This window comes from Macaca thibetana, chromosome 8 (genome assembly GCF_024542745.1).
Source record: "Macaca thibetana thibetana isolate TM-01 chromosome 8, ASM2454274v1, whole genome shotgun sequence".
NCBI lineage: Eukaryota > Metazoa > Chordata > Mammalia > Primates > Cercopithecidae > Macaca > Macaca thibetana.
Window position 1 is genome coordinate 84,413,163 of NC_065585.1, and position 22,793 is coordinate 84,435,955.

Below are 22,793 nucleotides of genomic sequence, written 5' to 3' on the forward strand. Positions count from 1 at the left end.
TCAATGTACTCAGCAGGCCAAAGCATCATATTTTGGGGTACTGTTTTCTGAGTCCCAGTGCTTTCAACAAAGGTGCTTCTACAAATTTTATTGAGTGTATATAAATATTAATGTAAGAATAAATCAAAGGTAGTGTTTCAGATTCTTGTGTTATTATAAAGGACATTTAGTGATAGGACACAATTTCCCAATGTGTTAGATCTCAGAGGCATACATATCCTTACATTTTCCTTTTGCAGTGTATCCACTGGCTACTGAACTCATGAATGTATCTAAATCTTTCTTGAAACTATACATTTGTCAACATGTATCATAATTTTTCTAAACTTATTAATTGCATAAAGTAGAACTTTTCATGTTTCTTAAAATTACATCTTTTAATCTCCAAGAGGAGCTTTCTTAATTTTATTATTCCAGGATTTGGTAAACACATCTATATCTAATGTACAGACACTGCTAATTTGCCAACTAGAATGTGCCTGGATATCTCCTTGGAAACTTTCATTAGGGTCTGATTTCATTGATGTTTATCCATTGGATTTATCTAGCTATCTCCACAAGGGATTACTTTTCCAACTTATGCCATGAAAACTCACATTTTTTTGCACAAATTGGTTTGGTCCCATAACAATCATCTGTTAGTACCAAAGCAGTTATGAAAAGAAAAAAAAGAGGGTGGGGGGCGGAATTGCATTTCAGTCTGTTGGAAAAGGAGACAGGCCTGGATATTCTTGGAAGCCAAGAAGACAAAAGTTTCTTTTCAATAGATGCAAAGAAAGACAGTTCTTTATTTTTGTGTAACCAAGAAACAAAAGTTTCCTGTTGGTAAGATGTTCTGGAATGCAGCAGGGGCCATTTTCTCACAGTCATCCCCAAGGCACAAGGTTTCTATCAACCCCAAATACAGACGGGCTTGGATGTGTGTGCGAGTCAGGAACACAAGGTCTTCATCAGGCTTCCCTTACAGAGGGGAAGATTATCCAAGCTGGAGCAGTTCCCAAGGAGGACAAAGTTAATGGTTTAAAAATATAAAATATAAACAGTTTCAAAATGTAAATTAAAAATTTATGATGATGCTTTCCATAAAAAATAATGAATTCAGATCTTTCGTGGTTTAGAGACGCTCTGTAAGAATAGGACTTTGGACTTCAAAATGTGTAGCATATGAAACAATATATTTCAGTTATTTTTTTGCCTGAAAACTTTTTTTTTTTTTTTTTTTTGAGACAGAGTCTCACTCTGTCACCCAGGCTGGAGTACAGTGGTGCAATCTTGGCTCACTGCAACCTCCACCTCATGGGTTAAAGCAATTCTCCTTCCTCAGCTTCCCAAGTAACTGAGACTACAGGTGTGCGCCACCACAACCAGATAATTTTTGTATTTTTAGTAGAGACAGGGTTTTGCCATGTTGGCCAGGCTGGTTTGAAACTCCTGATCTCAAGGGATCCACCTGCTGCGGCCTCCAAAGTGCTGGGATCACAGGTGTGAGCCACTGTGCCCAACCCTGAAAGCTTCCTAAATGATTCTCGGTAGACCCAGAATTTTCATTTTAGAGAGTCAAACATATGGAGTTTCCCAAACATTTGTTATCAGTTATTTTTTTAAATAGTAAGATCTAGTTACGTGAATTAGTCAATAAGCATTTGCTGACTGCCTACTATGGGCCTGACTCTTACTAGGTCTTGGGGATTTAAAGATGAATAAAGTGTAGTCGCTTACTTTGGGGAGTGTATACTCAAGTGCCAGAGAAACACATATAAGCAATGATTACGAAGCGAATTTTTCAAGAATACCAAATGCTTTGTAAAGTGCGGGAATCAGGGAAGGCTTCATAAGGAGAAATAATTTGAGCAGGGTTTTGCAGGCAATGAGGGATGAAGGTAGGCTGAGGCAGGGAAGAATGGGAAGAGGAGTGAAAAGTGTCCTGCATTTGGGCTGAGGGAACAATATTCTAATTCACATAATTAAAAATAAACAGTTTATCTGGGGACCAGCAAGTTTCTGGCATTGGTTATTATAAGATGTTGGTTCAATCAATTGAGGTAGATCCTGGGTAGAGGGCATGGGAGTTTTGAGAGCACGGGATCTGGGGATGAAAAGAGTCTCAAGGGAGGGAGACAGGTTGGGAGGCAATTGCAGTGGTCAAGAATAGAAATGATGAGGTCGAATGAGCTAGCATCCTCATTCTCTACTCAGTATATCAGCAGGGACCTGAAACATTTTGAATGTCAAATTCATTTAACAATATATTTTAGCTAGTCAGCAATCAATTGGCAGCTATTTATTGATTGTTCATCATGTTCCTGGAGTCACAACATTCTGTGATTATAGTAATGGAAGTCACCCATCATTGAAGCTAGACATTTTGTGCATATTCTAATTTTACCACTTATTGTTTCTGTCATGTTGGGAAAGTTACATAGACTCTCTGAGCCTCAGTTTCCTCATCTCTAAAATGGAGATAATGACATTTACATCACAGAGTTGTTCTGAGGGTTAAGTGAGTAAATAAGCCCAGCAGTACCTGGTGCTAATGTGCTCACCCCTGCACCTGCCCTAACCCCTTGCCATGCCTGGGTGTGAAGTGTGGTTTTTCTATGACTGTTTATAGGCTTTTCATTGAATTTATTTACATAACCTTTAAAATTCTGTGGCATCTCTGGGGAAACGGGAAACATATGTGGGATGGTTTAGTTGAGGTTCGCTCTATCTAGTTCGTTGATTTCTAGCCCAGTGACTCTTAGCCGTATTATATATTGACATCCTTTGGAAGAGCTTTTAAAAATTATGATTCTTGGCTCTCACCACCTCCCACAGCTTAGAATCACTTCTAATTCATTTAAAGAAATTCCTCTTAAGAGCACACTGATTTGGGGCCATTGTGTTAATTTTTCACAGAGACTACAGTCACTGATCTCAGAAAATCTGAATGAGGTCCACAAGATGCCCTTTCATAATCTGTGTTAAATTTGCAGGATCATGTTGAAAATTTGGAATAACATTTAACTTGCCATAAGACTGTTCCCTCAATACCTTTTAGCCTAAGTCAGGTTCATTGTGAGAGATTTCTTTTCTGGGTCATAAAATGAGCTAAATTTTTTTTTGGACAGAAATCACATACTACAATTATTTAATTTCGTTCACTTGCAATGACTTTAAGAGTTGGTATCGATTAGCTCCTGACCTCAGGTTATCCACCAGCCTTGGCCTCCCAAAGTGCTGGGATTACAGGCATGAGCCACAACGCCCGGCTGAGATCGCACCATTGTACTCCAGCATGGATGACAGACCAAGACTCCATCTCAAAAAAAAAAAAAAAAAAAAAAAAAAAAAAAAAAATTAGTATAGATTAAAATACTCTGTATTTCTGGGCAAGACACAGCTCTGTAGATGTTAGTAAAACATGAGACTGTTAGGAAAACAGATAGTCAAGCTACTATCGTTATTGCTGGAAGTATTTAGATTTTTCATTATGTTATAAACATCTAGGGTAGCTCCACAAATTATAACAGAACTCTTATGGAGTCGCAGTTAAGAGTATCCAAGAAAGTGTATTGTCAGAATAAGCCTTGGAAACCCAGAGAGCATCAATTAGAAAAGGAAAGAAAACTTTGCCAAAATTCAAGGTTGGGAATTTCTAGTTAAGAGGAATGCTGAATGGTTCTATAGAGAGTGGAAAAAATGTTAAGCATCAAAAAGAGACCTGAACCTGGTCTTTGTAGGGTCCAGCCCCACAGGGCTTAGCGGGTGTTCTCCCCGTGTGCGGAGATGATAGATTGTAATAAATAAAGACACATGACAAAGAGATAAAGAGAAAACAGCTGGGCCCGGGGGACCACTACCATCAAGAAGCAGAGACCGGTAGTGGCCCCGAACGGCTGGGCGCGCTGATATTTATTGCATACAAGACAAGGCGGGCAGGGTAAGGAAGGTGAATCTTCTAAGTGATTGATAAGGTCAAGCAAGTCACATGATCATAGAACAGGAGGCCCTTCCCTTTGAGGTAGCCGAAGCAGAGAGAGAAGGCAGCATACATCAGTGTTTTCCTCTCTATGCACTTATCAAAAAGATCAAAGACTTTAAGACTTTCACTATTTCTTCTGCCACTATCTACTAAGAACTTCAAAGAGGAACCAGGAGTATGGAAGGAACATGAAAGTGGACAAGGAGCGTGACCACTGAAGCACAGCACCACCAGGAAAGGTTTAGGTCTCCGGATGACTGCAGGCAGGCCTGGATAATATCCAGCCTCCCACAAGAAGCTGGTGGAACAGAGTGTTACCTGATTCCTCCAAGGAAGGGAGATTCCCTTTCACAGTCTGCTAAGTAACGGGTGCCTTCCCAGGCACTGACATTACCGCTTGACCAAGGAGCCCTCAAGAAGCCCTTATGCGGGCATGACAGAAGTCTCACCTCTTGCTTTCTTGGTCACTTCTCACAATGTCCCTTTAGCACCTGACCCTATACCCGCTGGTTATTCCTTGGTTATATTAGTAATGCAACAAAGAGAAATATTAAAAGCTAATGATTAGTAATGTCTATACTAATGATTGAAAATGTCCATGATCATCTCTATATCTAATTTGTATTACGACTATTCTTATTCTAACTATTTTCTTTATTATACTAAAACAGTTTGTGCCTTCAGTCTCTTGCCTTGGCTCCTGGGTAAATCCTCCACCCACAGGTCTTGGTTTTCTACCAGGGTGTAAACTTGGGAAAATCACATGACTTTACTGAGCACTGCCTTTAAAATTAAGGTATCTTCAAGATCTCTTCTGTCAGTAAAAGTCATGATAGACATTTAAAGTAGGCAAAAGAGATGCTTGGGTGTTCTTTCAATAGGAAGTTGGGCATTGTCCAAGGGACCCTTCCAAGGTACTGTGATTCTTTCGGGGCTGTGAACCATTGATTGTCTTTGATCTATTTTGCAACTCTGTAGACATAGATAGAAAGGGTGCCTTCAAATCATTAGTTTATAACTTGACTGAGTGGCTACTACAGGCAGGAATCTACTAGATCTTGGAAATGCAAAGATAAATGATATGGGTTTCTGATCAGTTCCTACCCTAAAAGAGACATATATACTCATTAATATTGAGTCTTCCTGCACCTATTCCCCTGCCATCCCCCTTCCTATCCAGGAAAAGGGAACGGGTCAAAGAAGGAACATTATGCAAAAAGGCATGGTGGGCATGAAAAGAACCTTGGATATTTTGTAGTTAATAAGTCTTGTGTGGTTGGAGTTTTGAGTTACTTACAAAGACCAAATTTAATGAGGCTAAGTGGCAAGATTTGGCTATCCTTTTTTAAGGTCCTTGTATTCTGTACTTGGGGGAGGGGATCTTACATGCTGCACGCAGCAGGAAGTCAGCAGGGATTTTTCAGCAGGAGAGAGACATGATGTGAACTCTACCACTGATATCAAAGATGAGCAACAGAGGATGGAGTGTGGGCACACTCATCCAGGTGAGAGTGGATAGATTTTTAACTATGGCAGTAACTCTGAGGATAACAAGAAAGGGAGGGGTTGAGCAACATGTTTTGAAATGGAATTAACAGGTTTGAATTAGAGAGAAACACTGGAATTGTGAGAGAAAGAAGTACAGGCTGATTCCATGCTTTCCAGACTGGATGAATGGTAGCTTCCCTAGCTGCAACAAAGAACATAAGAAAAGCAAGGAGTGAGGGCAAGTGGGGTGAATCGGCTATGAGTTTAGGTTTAGACATGTGATTTGAGCAGCAACTTAGTTGTGAAACTAATTTGAGTTTGCATAATTATTTACAATGTTCAGGAACCCTCATATATATTTGACAGTTGTGAGTTGATGAGAGTGCTAATGTCTTAGTGCATGAATGTGAGTGAAGTAACACGTGTGCAGTTCTCAGAATAAAGGCACACAGGTTGTTTTTTGATTTACAGTCAGGGCTTCTGTATATCAGGCTTTCCTTGTTGATGGCTCTGTGTGAAACCCAAAAGCCCCCTATCTATGGTACCTTTTCCATTGGTTATATATGATTTCTAAAGCCTGTTTCTCATGGTTATAACCTTGAGGCATTTCGAGTGTGGGTATACTATTTTCAAAGTTCTATGTTCCTTGAGCACAAAGACCAATTCTATTCATCATGGTATCCCAAGCCTTTAGGACAGTGTCTTTCATGAGTACCTAATCAATAAATATCATCTGGATGAATGGATGTATGATTGAGCATGCTGAAGTCAGTAAAGCTTAGGTAGAGCAGTATAGTTGTAGTATTGACAGATTGCCCAGAAGAACCCCAGAACTTAAGTGTTTGTATTCTTATTGTGTCCTTCATTGTGCAGAAAGCTCGCATCTCAAAAGATCTTCTTGCCTTCTTCCTATGACCTCAGCCCTGTGATAGACCCACTGATTACCTCTGTCACTCTTGAAATGTAAATATCATCCCCTATTTATGTGATCATGGGTTAAGGAGGCTTATAGGTAACTAGTCCTGAATGCATGTGGGTGCCTAAAACCAGACTATCTTGATGTCAAGTACCTGGAGCTACTGCTGATTACCAGCAGGTCCTGTTTTTATCTGTAGTCTCTAAGGGATATAGATATGTTACTAGGGCACTCAATATGTTTGAAATCCTTAAGTGACAAATGATTCTGGTATTGTTTTATACACTTTGAGCAATCTCACAAATGTATAAATCATCATGACATTCCTGAGTATGAATACAATAATATATGAACAGTACTCAAACTAATGATAATAAAAATTAACTCAAACATGAAATTATCTAAGAAAATATACAGATAATATACACCAACCATTTCTTATAATAGCTATAAAAATAACAATTACATTATCTTAGTACTTATAACATGCCAGAGACAGTCAGTTTTGCTATAATGTAACACACACTCCCGAAAACTACTGCACTATGCAAAATTGGCAATAAAAATCACAGGCTTTATGGGGAAAATGAGTTTAGGGTTACAACAGTCAAAAACCTCACTAGTTACACATTAAAAACAACAACAAAAGAGGAACATAATAAAATGGCAGTAGTTTGTTACACATGTTCGATGGTTAAGAAAGGCATAAACGCTGAAATAAGTATCCATTTTAACTTGGAAAAGAACTGATGCTTGCCTGTGGAAGTGAGTATCACAAGCTGTACCTTGTGAGTTACTGTGAAGGGATAGAAGGAGGGTTAGCTAAACTGTGACGGGAAGTTGTAGCACCTGATGAGGATGGGGGATGGCTCACAGCACACAGTCAACTGAGGTAGTTGGTAGGTGTTTGAGATGTGTGCATGTGCGCATTTTGTGCATTCTCTGCATGACCCAGTTCAACTGGCTGCAGTTTTCTGTGTTTCCAACAAATGAAGGTGGCATCAACAAGCATAGAAGTCTCATTGTGCTCAAATTGTTCCCTAATATATCAATTTCATTAGAACAAATTTGCATTTTCAAAACAAGCATTCTAGTAGAACTGATTGTTCTAGTTCAAGTGCTTTATCTGTATTAACTCGTGTAATACTCCCAACAGTTATTTTGGTTTGGTACTATTATGGCCCTCATTTAATTGATGAGGAAATTAAGGCAAAGAGAGGTTAAATAATTTGATCAAGATAAAAACTTACTAAGTGACAAAACCAGTGTGCTACTCTGCCTTCCAACATATTGTATTATGCTAATGACATTAATACACTTAATAAGATAAGTGTTTCTCCCAGACTTTTGAAGTTAGATTTATTTTGGAGAGGTTCACTTTAAGTAATTCTTAATATCTGATAATTATCTTACTTAAATCTCTGATGTAGTTTTAGCACATTTTTCTGTTGTTATCTCCACTGTCAAGGTGGGAAATATCAAGCTATCATGTCGTGTTAATGCCCCTTAAATAACTGAGGACCAGTTGAAAGCAGTGTAGTCAGTCTTTTTTAGTGCTCAGCATGTACTCAGCACCAAGCTTGACTGTCTCTTTCATCATTGATAATTATGCTAAAAGTTATATTCAGTGAAGTCTAATCAATGGGGTTCCAATCATAATGTAAACATGCTGTGCTCCATTAGCATTAGAAATGTTTATTGCCTTGTGTATTTCATTAGTGTCCCTGGTTCCTCCTCATTACACAAACTCTTTATGGAATAGAAATATTTAACATAAAACATCTTGAATGCTTTCTGTTTTTGAGGAGTAGCTTTTTAGATTGCTAAGTAGGCACTTAACCATTCATATCCCATGGAGAGTTGGTTGCACATGTGAATGGCTGAATAACTAATGACACTTTGAATGGGAGTTTTGGCACAATAGTGAGTAAAAGCTGACTGTGAGGTGCCAGGTGGGAAACGGTTACGGATCTCTGGCTTTAGAGCTGGTTAGACCTAGGTTCAAATCTTGTCTCCTCCATTTGTTAGCTGTGTGATCATGGGAAAAACACTTCTCTGGGTTTCAATTTCATCTATAAATACCTTTGTCGTATTATTGTGAATTAATTAGCTAAATTATGTTACACACATAATATATAATAGGTAATTGGTAAATCAACCCCCTATAAGAGAGGACTCTGCAACCTATCAATAGACTCAATTCCTGGGTTGTTGGTCTGAGCGGTACAAGCCTGAGGTTGAAGGTAAGTGGTGGACAGGGAGCCATGAGACTCAAGGCAGCAAAGCTAGCGAATGGGCTAAAACTGGCAGGGGCTGCAAGGACCGGCAGGGAGAGGCCAGACTTGTAGCATGCAGAGATCGACTAAGGTGTGCTGGACAGGAGGGCTAGATTAGGAACAAATCTCTCCAACATGGGATTCCAGCCACTGATTCTCTTTTCTGTACCTGTGCATAGAATGTACAACACAGGATGGTCTCGACTGCCTGACCTCGTGATCCGCCTGCCTTGACCTCCCAAAGTGCTGAGATTACAGGAATGACCAACATGGTGAAACCCTATCTCTACCAAAATACAAAAAAATTAGCCAGGCGTGGTGGTGTGCACCTGTAGTCTTGGGAGGTTGAGGCAGGAGAATCACTTGAACCCAGGAGGCAGAGGTTGCAGTGAGCCGAGCTTGTACCACTGCACTCCAGCCTGGCGACACAGAGTGAGACTCCGTCTCAAAAAAAAAAAAAAAAAAAAAAAAAAAGAACGTACAACACAAACAGTGATCCTTAATGTAAGCTATGGACTTCGGTTAATAATAATGTATAAATATTTGTTATATCAATTGTAACAAATGTATCACACTAATGTTAATAATAGGGGAAATGGGTGAGGTGAGGGGGTGTATAAGAACTCTGTACTCTCCATTCAATTTTTCTTTAATAAGAAACTGCTCAAAAAAAGAAAGTTGGCTGGGCACAGTGGCTCATGCCTGTAATCCCAGCACTTTAGGAGGCTGAGGCGGGTGGATTAATTGAGATCAGGAGTTCTAGACCAGCCTGGCCAACCTGGTGAAACCTGTCTCTACTAAAAATACAAAAATTAGCTGGGTGTGGTGGCGGGTGCCTGTAATCCCAGCTACTCGGGAGGCTGAGACAGGAGAATCGCTTGATCCCAGGAGGCAGAGTTTGCAGTGAGCCGAGATCGCACCCTGCAGTACAACGTGGGTGACAGGGCAAGACTCTGTCTAAAAAAAAAAAAAAAAAAAGAATAAGAAAGTCTGCCAATTAAAAAAAAAGTTTCTCTTGTAGTTTTCTAACCTAGCTTCCTTTATTCCTCCTTTTTGGACCTTCTAACCATAGCAGCCAAGACTTGTCCAACATATCTCATGGTTTACCCAGGAAGGATGCAACTGGACTGCAGTGTGCATGTGAGTTGGTGTTTGATACCCAACAGCGTCTGGCAGAGGTGGAGCGCACTGGCTGAATTCACCCTCTCTGAAGGCAGTAGGGCTTGGTGGCCAGGAGCCCAGATTCTGGAGTGAGACAGACCTCTCAGACCACTCACTGCCTCTATCTGTGGTGGTGGACACATCTCAACCTTCATTTTCTCATCTGAATACAGCATGAGATTATTGAGCCTCATATGAGAATTAAAGAGAATAATCTGTGGGAAGTGTGTGGCATAATATCTGGTTCATAGTAAGTGTTGCTTCCTTTATTTATGCTGCGTAATAAGCCACTCCAAAGCTTAGTGGCTTAAAACACTGATTTATTATTTCTCATGATTCTGTGGGCCAGGAATTCAGGCAGTACTCTGATGGACATTTTATTTGATCCACATAATGTCAGCTGCATTCAGCTAGTGGCTAAACTGGGTTGGAAGATCTGAGAGAGTTTTACTCACGTGACTGTGCCTCCATGTTCCTCCACATGTCTTCTCACTCCCTGTGGCTGGCTTAGGTTGGGTTTTCTCACAGCATAGTGGTCTCAGGATTTCTTATATGTTGACTGGTTTTTGCGAGCAAAGAGAAATTGTCCAGCCTTCTTAAAGGCTCAGCCCCAAACTGGCATAGTGTCACTCTACGACAGTCCAATGGAGATGAAACAAGTCATAAAACCAGTTGTGGTTCCACTTCAAGGGGAAATAGTCGCCCCTGTACATGGGAGGAACAGCACATGCCTACTGAGGGCAGGAATTACGGCAGCCATCTTTGGAGGTGACCACAGCGCTCAAGTTTTTATTTTCCTGTGCTTTGGTTTGCTGTCTTGCCTATCAGGCATAGCAGCATCTTTGACAGCCAACAGCATGCTGTAGGGCAGAGTGAGCTGTGGGAACTAAGGTATAGATGTGGCCTTGAGGCTATTCTAACTTGGCCCCTTCTCTTAAAGTCAACAAGGTCCAATACATTTTCAGTATTGCCGTTCTGCCAACAACGGGCACTGACTTAAGCATTCCATCTGCTTTGTATTTTATCTCATGTCATTATTGTTTTGAAACATGTTTTTAAAAAAGACTAAAACAAACACAGACATACGATTTCAATATGTTGTTTTCCCTTTTATTAATACCATGGAAAAAAGAAAATTAACTTGATCAAAAGAGTGAACCCACACTGGCTTCTATATGTGAGCTTTTGTTTTTTGTTTTTATTGGAATGCCTTTCTTTTTTTCCTTCTTTCTTCTTATCAGTCTACATCATGCTTTGAGGAATGTGTTTTTTTACCTCCTCCCCTTCCCTTTCTGAGGGTAAAGCAGCACTTATTTATCTTCCAAGGCCCAGCTTCCATGTCACTTCCTTTATGAAGCCCCTATTGACACATCTGCCATGAGGTAAACTTGATCACTCCCCTTTTTTGTAGCTCTACTGTGCCTTGAAAGCTTCCACCTTAGTAACCACAATTTTTATTGCACTAATATATTTATCCAGGCTAATCAGGTCACTGTATGGTTGATGGCACAGGGAAACAAATTCCTAAGTGCCTACCATGTGCTATATGGGGGCACACAAAGCAGCATTGTTGTTCACACCTGGAATATTATTTGTTCACATGCCACCCACTGAAACTCTACCCATTTCCTTTAGTTTGCCTCAAATGCCATCTTTTCCAAGAAACTTTTCTGAATCATTCACATTAGTATGAAAATCCCATCTTCCTTAAATGTAGTGGTACCTGCATTTCTATTTAACATACTTCTTGCATTATCATTATTTACTTGTATTATAGTTATAATTATTTACTTGTATTATAGTCATAATAATTAAAATTATTTACTCCTCCTCCCGCAGAGAACTGTGAATTTCTTGAGAGCAGAAGCAGTATTTTACTCTTTATTTTTTTCGGTTGTCACGCAGTGCCTAGTGCCTTGTTCTTTGGGAGTTCATTGTTTAGAGGAAAAGGTCATAAAATACATATTTAAAATATAATCTTAATTTCAGGTTTAGAGATCTATACAGGGCATCATGAAAGCACTAAGAAGAGGTAACTTTAACCTCTGTGGCTTAAACACATAAGGGGTTTTGTTTGGCAGAAGGTGCCCTAGAGCTTTTGGTGACTTAGGAGTCACCAATGTCATTATCTTAAACATTCCTATATCAGCATAAGTCATTTTGGTGCTGAATTGATGTAGGGCCTCAGGCATAACTGGCATGGTCTGAGAGAGGGGAAGAGAGCTGTGGTCCATGTTTCTTAGAGACGATGGGGATTTTCTAGGGATAAGAAATTCTGCCATGAAGTTGTCAGGGCCCTAGGGCATCTAAGAAATTTGCGAGGTGAAGATAAGGGCACCCTCGGTACTAGACTGTTTGGTTTCTTTGCAGGCCAGAGAGGTCCTTTTTTTTTTCTTTGAAGAAAAAGATAAAGGCAAACACAGCATTTGAGCAAATAAAAATTACCCTTGAACTTACCTTTACCTGATGGGCTACTACGTCTGCTTTTGATAATGCCTAAATCTTTCTTCTAGGAAATGGCGCATGCCACCTCTACTCATATTTAATTGGTCAGAGAAGTCACATGGTCAAGCAGTGAAAGGGCAGCAAATGATAGAGACAATGATGTCATCTCCAATGACTACATGGAGCCCTAGTGGTTTGTTTCTGAATATAAAAGACCAAGAAGAGGTCAAACAAAAAGGAGGCTTGTAAATGTAACTTTAAGCAGGTGAAATAAAAGATGAATCCGTTGAAAAAGGTAATTTAAAAGGAAGAATTCAATTTTTTATCAACAAAGTTTGAAACCTTCAGAAATCAAAATATATATAATGAAGAAAATTTTGCTGTCTTTTGTGACAGAAGAAAAACTAGACATAAGGAATTAAACAACCATAGGAAAAAGTGCCTTACTTGAGACGTAAGCCTAGAGAAGTCATATTTTTAGTGTACCCGAATTGGTTTTGGCAGTCACAGATGGTATTTAAGGAAACAAATAGATCCGCAATGAGCACTTGCATGATTCAGCATCATTATTCACACCTGGAATGTTATTTGCTCACATACTGCCCACCCAAACTCTACCCATTTCCTCTAGCTTGCCCCAAATGCCATCTTGTCCAAGAAACTTTTCTAAATCATTCCCATTAGTATGAAAATTCCATCTTCCTTAGATGTAGTGGTACCTGCATTTCTATTTAACACATTAATATTGCATATTGCCTTGTATTATAGTTATTTACTCCTCTCCTCCCCCCAGAGAACCATGAGTTCCTTGAGAGCAGAGGAAGTCTTTCATTTTTATTTTTGGTTCTCCCACAGTGCCTAGTGCAGAACAGGGCACATGAAGGAACCCAATTCATTGCTGTTGAAGTTTATGAATTACAGTTTGTATAGGAGCCACGTGACAAGCATATGTTAGTTGTACCCTTGAGGTGATCCCAGAGCATAAGGTGCACATGAGAGGAGGTCATATTTATGACTCTAGGGCCTAGACTCACTGATACAATAAGAAAGCTTTGGTACAGTAGACAAGCAGTGAGGAAAGATAGGAGAGGGCTGTCTAGGTTCCGGACTCTGGGATGCGACCTTAGTACTTCGGTTCCTCTGACATCTAGATTAATTTGTCCTTTTTAGATATTTCCATTTATATTCTCTTAGTATCAAATGGTAGTTAGTTATATAGGTCTTAGTTTTAATAAATTGTTCTACTAATATGGTTTGGCCTTAGTTATGCAAGCACTAAAAGTGAGCAATATAAAGTTAATTTAAGGGATCAAATATAATATTAGGCTGAAAGCCTATTAAAAATCATACAGGACTATATGGAGGACTTACCTTCATAATACAGAGTATGAATATTTTTAGATTCTCTGATATTGGATTTAGACTTGCTTGTTCTATTTTGTAAAACAAAGAATTGGCCTATATCTTTGATCTGTGTGTCTAGATTTTTTTTTTTTTAGTGACAGACACCTTATAATAACTAGAAATAGAAATTCCATCTTTGGTGGTAATATAGTGCAGGGACCTGAGAGGAGAAGGTCTTAAGGTGCTGTTAATTAGCAAAAATCTGAACCTCATAGTCTCAAAGCAATTAAGGCTATTAATTGAATATTTGGATGCTCAGAGGATTGGCTCATATGTGACTGTACAGGGAACCCTAGGCTTGCATACAGGAGTTACATTCTACAAATAATCCTGAACAATTCAGAAAGAGCAAATATAGGCCAGTGTATGTTTGTCTAGTAGTCAACTGCATATTTGAATAGTAATACATTGCTGGTTATATGCAAAATTGTCTTTTTACTGTAAAGTAAACACTAACAATTCAATCATTCAGCCTATCTTTTGTAAATATGGCACACTATTGATTCACGGAAAATTCAGTTTTTACCATGGTGATTGTACCATCCTCTGGTTTGATAAACATCTCTATGATTCACCTGAAACTTTAAACACAGTTGGTGGTCACACAATGGCTACAGTGTCACACTTAGGCACATTTGGGGGACAGAGGAGAAAGGCCATTGCTGATGAGCTCAGAGTGGCAGTGCTTTTATTATCCAAGTCCTTCATAGCCTTTGTATGGGCTTCCTTAGCTGTGGCATTTGATTAACATGTGAACGTACTTCTAAAAAGAAACTTAAAACAAATAGAAGATTACAAAAAAGTTTTCAAGAAAGGAAAAATAAATGTTCCTTTTAGGAGACCTGCAGTGAAAAGTAGTTAATATTTTCGGTAGTGCTTATTATTTTTAATAGCTCTGGCTTTGCTTCTGCCAGACCCAGGCTTCTGCTTCTGCCAGACCCAGGCTTGCAAAGATGCAAACGAGTGTCCACTAAAGAACACCCAGAATGCAGTGAGTCAAGAATGAATTTAGTTTCTCACACTGGTTCAGTACTTTGCACAGTTAAGGAAAAGAGAAATTATATGAATGCTTAAAATCCACGGGTTATCCTCCAAGCTAATGTTGGCCAGTAGCTTTCCATCTGTTTGGTTAAACCTTCCAGAAAGTGGCAGAATTGAGTGAGTTGAGGGTTCCCCCAACTTCTTTCCATCTCAGTGTACTTTATGGAGCAGTCTGTAATAGCTTTTTTTTTTTTTTTTTTTTTTTTTTTTTTTTTTTTTTTTTTTAAAGGCTATGACGTGTCTTTTTAAAAAGTGGAGGTGCTTAGCAGGCAGTAAAGGATATGAGCACAGAACCTAAACATTCCCAAACAGATCATTTCCATCCTTATTTGAGGAATCATGCATTCATAAGGTTGGTGTGATTTAGGAACAGGCCATTCAAACTGCAAATAGTCATCTTCATGAATGACCAGAGCATATAAAAAACAAATTGTACTTAAGGTCCTAACCCGAGTTTATTGTGCACATATATCTTCTAAAAATGTGGAGTTAACTTACTTAGGGGTTACTGACCAGGGCTTCCAAAAGGCGCAGGAACAGAGGGCTGAAGTCACTAGACTGGGAAGCACGTTTAAGAGTAACAACGCCACCTCTTTGGATCAGAAGAGTTCCTGTTTGTTATGCAATGTGTGCACTTCATTATTTACACAATTTCACTAGGTGACTGGGAGCTGTGTACACAGCCAGGTGAGCCTGCAGCAGCGCCCCAGACTCTGACACCGAACACCCTCTGTCTACTGCCTTCTGCTAGCCCTGCCTTTGAAATAATACCTTTTTCTGGAGGGAAAAAAAAAAAAAAAAAAAAAAAAAAAAAAAAGGAAATCTCTAAATCATATCTTACTTCTCTAGACTACAACTATTTTCTTTCCTTAAACGTTTTTAGGAATTAATAGAACTTACTTGGAAAAATTTCCATACTCGTTTCCACTATGCTGAACGGACGATTTAAAAAGTAAACACTCAGAAAATACTAAGATTCCGCTGGAGAGCCTCTTTTTATTGTGTTATGGGGTCTCCCAGCCCTCTCTTTTCTCCTACCCATGGCAGCCCATCTCTCTCCTCCAGGACCCCTTCTTTTTGGTATCCTGGAGTACGGATGAAAATAAATAGGTGAGCAGCCTCTGGGCCAGGCCAGGCACACAGGGGTCCTGAGGGCTGACCTTGGGAGACTTGCGGGCTTCTGGAAGGAAGGCGCGGGAGGCAGAGCAGGAGTCTCCGCTGCGAGGAAGCACCAGGGGCGACCCCGGGGGAAGGGCGGACGGGGATGCGTCGACATTTCCGTGACTTGGGACTGGTCGCCCAAGGCCCATTCTAACTGTCGGCTCCCTGGCCCCCGCGGCCAAAGAGAGAAGGGGGCGGATCCTCGCGTGCCAGACACGCCCCGGCCGGGTATAAAATTCGCCAGGCGCTCGCTCCCCAGGCCACCGTGGCTCCCTTGTTCCGCTGGGGCCTCCGGACGCGCTCCCCGCGCAGGTCTCTGGAACACTCGGGCCGAACGTAAGCCCGCTTGCACTCACACTGCAGTTCACACCCGCAGGCGCGCTCGCACCCACATTGCCGCTCACGCGCGCTCACACTCCCCCACGCGCGCTCCACTCCCGCTCCAGCCCCGAGCCCCGCGAAGGCGCAGGCACCGCCGCCGAGAGCGCCAAGGGGCCCCACGGCCTTCCCATGGCGGACCTAAGCTTCATCGAAGATACGGTCGCCTTCCCCGAGAAGGAAGAGGATGAGGAGGAAGAGGAGGAGGGTGTGGAGTGGGGCTACGAGGAAGGTAAGCGGCCACGAGTCGGGGTGTCCAGGGTCCCGCGGCGGCGTCAGTGTCTCGCCGAGCGCGGGACTCGAGTCCTGCTGCTGCCGCGCGCTCCGAGCACCTCCACGTCCCCTCTTTCCCACGGGGGTCTCCGCCACTTTCCCACTCCCCTGGCGCGTTTCGGGCGGGAGGCGTTCCAGGGAGGCGTGCTCGCCGCCTGCGTTCTCCCGCCGCCTTCGCTGTGGCCTGGGAGCCTTCTGCAGGGCTGGCGTTCGCACCTGCTGCGGTCCGGAGGGCGGGCTAGCCTCCAAGCCATGGCTGTACCTTTTATGTCTTCTGAGTAGTCAAGAAGAGCAGCGGTACATTTTACTTAACACCTGAGGAAGACAGTGTTAGTGTTAAGAATTCTTTTTTGACTTGAAGACTTTGGGGAGAAAGTGTTTCTGCCTCTGGTCTTTTCGTGAAGCCTGCTAGCAACGCTCGTCTTTCTAAAGTATGTCCTAAATTTCAGACTGAATCGTTGGGTTTGGCGAGAAGCGGTTGACTCTCTGAAAAACCAGAGTTTCCTAGATTTATTAAAGACCTAGGGCTCCTATTAGAGACAACCAGTAGTGCTGATGTTTACTACATATGTTGAAACCAATATAGAATATATAATTTTAATTATAAAAAATTTGGAAAGAGTATGGGAATATATATGTACATAGATATATACATATGCACACTTTAAAATACTGCACTTGCATTTCTGATAAGGGGCGTCTATTTACTAGCATGAGAGTTAGGGTTTTTGACTGTCACAATGTATGTTTAAAGTTACAGCTATTTCCCAAATACTGAATGTAATTTTGAACTAATAAGCAGAAGAAATTGTTCTGGTATTCTTTTTTTCTAATCACTTAAAGATGACCCACATTTCCTAGAGTCATAAATTATTATGTCTTTGTTGACAAATACAAATAGAATATTTTGTTAGTCCGGGAATTTGTATATGGTATTTGATAATATCAGATCATTCAAATAATGAATGCAAAAACACATAGAATTACCATATTTCATCTGTATAGTGATGGTATCATTACTGTCTTCATAATATCAAGGATTCTAAGTGTTTGGTTTTTACATGTTAAATTTTACTGTAACTTATTTTTTAACCTGTTTTTAATGTATTTCATTTTGTTCTTAGGTGTTGAGTGGGGTCTGGTGTTTCCTGATGCTAATGGGGAATACCAGTCTCCTATTAACCTAAACTCAAGAGAGGCTAGGTATGACCCCTCACTGCTGGATGTCCGCCTCTCCCCAAATTATGTGGTCTGCCGAGACTGTGAAGTCACCAATGATGGACATACCATTCAGGTTATCCTGAAGTCAAAATCAGGTATTTTAGAAAATATGTTTGTGTGGTCTTTTAAACTAGAAGTCAGCATGGAGTTATCGAACTGTGATTTAACTTGCACAATTTAAAAAGTACAACTGACGTATCTCTATGTTCAGGATACCTTTATATTATAATATAAAGCATATTTAGGAATTACCTTCTGAAACAATTTTGAAAGGATAAAAGGGTGAAATTATGATGATTATCAGTCGGTTGTTCTGCTTCTTACGATGTTACTGGAACAACATTGGTTTGATCACCTTATACCTTGTGAAATATGAGGACAGGTACATGCAGGTGCACTGATCTGCATTTTGTCCAACATTGTTGGTTAGCTTAAATCACTTAGATAATCATAATTCTGTTTTGCTACTTTGTGAAACCAAAAATTAGGATTTATTGACATAATGTGGCATTCAAGGTAAACTTCTCAGGTTAATTTTCTCTACTGTATTAATTTGCTGAAAATAATTTCAACTAATAACAGTAAAAAAAAAACCCTTTAAACTCAGTCAGAGATTTAAGTGGTAAACAAACCTCTTGCTTTTATTTATTTATTTATTTAAGTTCCATCCCATGAAACCTCCCCTACCCCTTGCAAACCTATTTGAGATGGATCTGAAATGTTCTGTGGAAAAGGTGTTCGGCAATTAACAAGGAAATCAGTTTTTGGCTTTATTGTAGGAAAGAGGAAATCAGATTTTTAAAAAATGTAGCATTAATAGCATGCATTTCATAGTGAATAATAACTATCTTTTTCTTTTGGGAAAAAATAAAGTATGTTGAAATATTAGGATGTACTTGATAAACAGAGACTGTGCTCAAACATTAATTCCAAGTCGATAAAGTTGATGCCTCAAACCATAAAATCTTTAGGTTTGTTATTAATCAAGGCAGCTGTTGATATCCAACTATGGATTTATTTTATTCATTGTAAATGTTTCTAAGCTTTAATTTAGAATCCATGAGATAGTCATAGATTCATGTCGTCTCCCTTGCTGTTGTGAGTTTAGTCAGCATGTGAGCATTGCCCAAAAGAGTTTCTGGGCTTTATATGTACTTAGAGTCAGTTTAAGATGTAAATTTCAACTTGAATTACAATTTTTTTGTGGGTGTGCTTTTAGCTTTGATGGGACATTACGTAGTTTTTTGAAAGGATATTGTAAAATTATTGAATGCTGGCTGTTCTGGCATATAAAAAGCAATTTAAAGAAATACATATGTGTGGATATGTTGAGATGCTTTGACCTTCTGGAAATGAATGTTTATGTATCTACAAAACAAAAATACATTTCATGTCAGGTGCCATGATGAATATTGGTTGCATATAAATGGATAAGACAGTTCTTGAGGATTCGTAGTGTAGTGAAAACCCAGTTCTTTAAAGTGTTAGTGTACACATGATGTAGCAAGTGTTACAAAGGGTTGTGGGAGCAGAGAGGAATGACTAAACACATATACCCCACTGCATCTGTATGTGACTAGTCTTGCTCTGAGATCAAATTCACTTCAGCAAGTTGAATTTACGATTTTCTTCTGCTACCTTCTCAAACACTCACAATTTTCTTTAATCTTCTGCCTCACTCTAAAACAGAGACTGTGGACCAACATCTGGGCCCTCTCACCATGAAGTGTGTTTCTTCCTCACTTAGCATTTTGTGCTTTTCTCTTCCTCCTTTCACCCCTGTCCGCTGAAGAAGAACTGTCTGCATTTCTGTCTAGGCCTTATTTGGACACTCATGATCCAGAGCCCATTTTCCTGCCTCCCTGGAGACCTTCCTACCTCAGATTCCCCTTCTCCTCTCTGTCATGATAATAATTTCCTCCTTATTGTTCCTTCCCTTCCAGTATTTCTGCAAACTCAAGAAAAGTAACCAAAATACCATGTCTTGAGTAGTTGTTTTTTCCCCTAGGATATTTAAGCTCCTCAGAGGAATCGTTTGTAAGCTCTAAATACCCTGTCATTCACTTATTTAAATAATATTTTATCTTTATTGAGATAGAATATAAACAAAATAGTTGAATAGGCCGGGTGTGATGGCTCACACCTGTAATCCCAGCACTTTAGGAGGCTTAGGTGGGCAGATCAATGGAGGTCAGGAGTTCGACACCACCCTGACCAACATGGTGAAACCCCACCTCTACTAAAAATACAAAAAAGAATAAAAAAATAAAAAATAATTTAAAAAGGCTGCTTGCGGGGCTGAGGCAGGAGAATCGCTTGAACCTGGAAGGCAGAGGTTGCAGTGAGCCGAGATTGTGCCACTGCACTCCAGCCTGGGTGACAAAAGCAAAACTGTGTCTCAAAAAAAAAAAAAGTTGAATAATACGCTTTCTGCCTGTGGTTATACCCTGCTCTTCCCCACCTATGGTTGCTGTTCCCTAGTGACAACTACTTTGAAACTTTCTAGCTGTTTCTTTTGTGGTTACCTCCAAGAATGTAAGAATATAATAATGCTGTTATGCTTTGATATGTGAGCTATATGTGAACTCTCTACTATGGAAGATGAGGCCAATTTTCCTTCTTTCTTTCTTTTTTTTTTTTTTTTTGAGACAGAGTCTCGCTCTCTCACCCAGGCTGGAATGCAACTGTGCAATCTTGACTCACTGCAATCTCTGCCTCCTGGGTTCAATTGATTCTCTTGCCTCAGCCTCCTAAGTAGCTGGGATTACAGGCACCTGCCACCACACCCAGCTAACTTTTTTTTGTATTTTTAGTAGAGATGGGGTTTCACCATGTTGGTCAGGGTAGTCTCGAACTCCTGACCTCAGGTGATCTGCCCACCTTGGCCTCCCAAAGTGCTGGGATTACAGGTGTGAGCCACAGCGCCTGGACGAGGCCAGTTTTCTTATTGCTCTCTTTCTTATGATTTCACTCTCTTATCACAGTGTACTTAAATTAATTTTAAAAATCTGTTTAGATTTAAGGGGTACAAGTACAGTTTTGTTTCTTGGATATATTGCTTAGTGGTGGAGTCTGGGCTTTTAGTGTAACTGTCACCCAAATAGTGTACAGTAATTTCTCATGCCTCATTCCCCTGGAGTCTACTTAAATTCATTTTCATTTAAATTAATACTCAGTATTTTTATTATTACAACTGCAACTATTGTTTCCAGCTGAGATTATATTTTGTCTCACTTATTAAACAATGTTTTGTATTTTCCTGGAGTTAATGCATTTTTGTTAATTGAATTTTTTATCTGTCAGTAATTAATTTCCAAACTCTCAGACATATGACAGATCTTCTCTTAGGACATTCGCCTGCATCAGGTTGTCTTCCCTCCCTTGATCCTCCTCATCCTTTCTTTTTCCCTGTGGAGGTTGCTTTTCCTTTCTGCTCTCCAGGCCTCTCTTACAGCCTCTTCCTGCAGCTCCTTGGACCTCACGCCTGGGAAGTCCCCTCATTTGTCTCCTGTGTTAGATCGGATGTTTCCTGGATGCTGTGGAAGTCCCCTCGTTTGTCTTCTGTATTAGATTGAATGTTTCCGGGATGCGTGCCATCCTCTTTTTTGAGTTGCTCCCTCATCTCAGGGAATTTCTTGGTTTATTTGCTTCTACAGTTCATGTTCCGGGAACTTCCTGTGAAAAGGGGCAAGTGAGGGCTACATGCTTGGATGCCTAGGTGTCTGTAAGTGTCTTTATTATACTTCACACTTGATTGGAGTTAGCATGGAGTAGCTGTCTGGGTTAGAAGTATTCTTGATGTCGTTTGATGTTTGACATCATGATTACATTGCTTCCAGCTTCCAGCGTTGCGGTTGAAAGATCTAGCGCCATTCTGCTTCTTAACCCCCTCTGTGTGTCTTTTCTCTTTTTTCCTTTCTGGAACCTTTTACAGTGTTTTCTTTACTGCTGTTGTTTTGAAGTGTTAACAACCATGTGCCTTGGTGGGATTGTTTCTGCACTATATGCTGGGCACTTGGTAGGATTTTTCAGTCAAGATAATTGTGTCTTTTATTTACCAGAAATTTTCTTGTATTTCTCACATTATTTCATTGATAAATTTTGTATTTTCATTTTTTCCCCTTCTTTCGGTAACTCCCACTTTCTTCTTTCTGTTCTCTTCTACTTTCTAGTAGATTTCCACAATTTTTAATCGTTTAGTCTTTTGATTGAACTCTTACTTTCTGCTTTCTTGTTTTTAATTTCAAAACATTGAACTTATGCTGCTATTAAAAACCTTTTTTTTTAAAAAAAAAATACAACATCCAGTATTTATTTCATGAATTTATGATCTTTCTTCATTCTTTGCTATATTGCTTCTTTTCTATCCCTGCCTGTCTCTGTTTACTCTGGGTTTCTTTTTCTATTTATATTGGTATCCCTCTTTTATTTCGGAGGTTCTCCTCAAATGCCAGTGATCTTTGGCTCTTTGTTCATATTTAAGAATGAGTCTAGGAAGCAGATCAGAAGCTCTGTGCACCTGGGCAGGGGTTGAGGGCTGTTGGGCTTCACAGTACCATGATCAAGAAAGGACCTGGCCATGTTGTTGGAGGAGTCTTTGTAGCTTATATCAGTTTAACTGGAATATGCTTGTTTCCTGTTTGTGTTTTTGTTTTGGAGTTAGGAATGGCTTAAGTTGGCCACCAGCTTTCTGGTTGTTGGCACAGACAGGAGACTATCACCATTTAGCAAGTCCACATTTCCTTCATCTTCTGCCAGGGATCTCATCATCATGCCTGACCATGCATGATGAGGTTTAACTGCTCCTTTTAAAAACTTTAAATCGGGTTTTCTGTTTTCAGTTCCCTACTCTGCACTGCCACATTCAGAAGTATCTCTACTGCTACCACCTCCTGAGTCCTTTCTGATGTCTTAGTCTGTTTGGCTACTATACTAAAATACTGTGGAGTTACGGGTAATTTATAAATAATAGAAATTTGTTTCTCCTGGTTCTGGAGACTGAGAAGTCCAAGATCAAGGTGCTGACAGATTTGGTGTCTGGTGAGGGCTCTTCCTCTGCTCTGTA

At 40.1% G+C, this 22,793-nt stretch overlaps 1 protein-coding gene across 2 annotated transcripts in view; it reads left to right on the forward strand.

The window, feature by feature from the left end:
- Positions 1-16,095: 16,095 nt before the first annotated feature.
- CA8 (carbonic anhydrase 8) overlaps positions 16,096-22,793 on the forward strand; it is a 99,664-nt gene continuing 92,966 nt past the window's right edge. For both annotated transcript variants that reach the window (XM_050802269.1, XM_050802270.1), the window contains exons 1-2: positions 16,096-16,466; positions 17,632-17,823. In XM_050802269.1, coding sequence (XP_050658226.1) covers positions 16,367-16,466; positions 17,632-17,823 — 292 coding nt within the window. In that variant the 5' untranslated portion in view covers positions 16,096-16,366. The remainder of the gene's footprint in view (positions 16,467-17,631; positions 17,824-22,793) is intronic.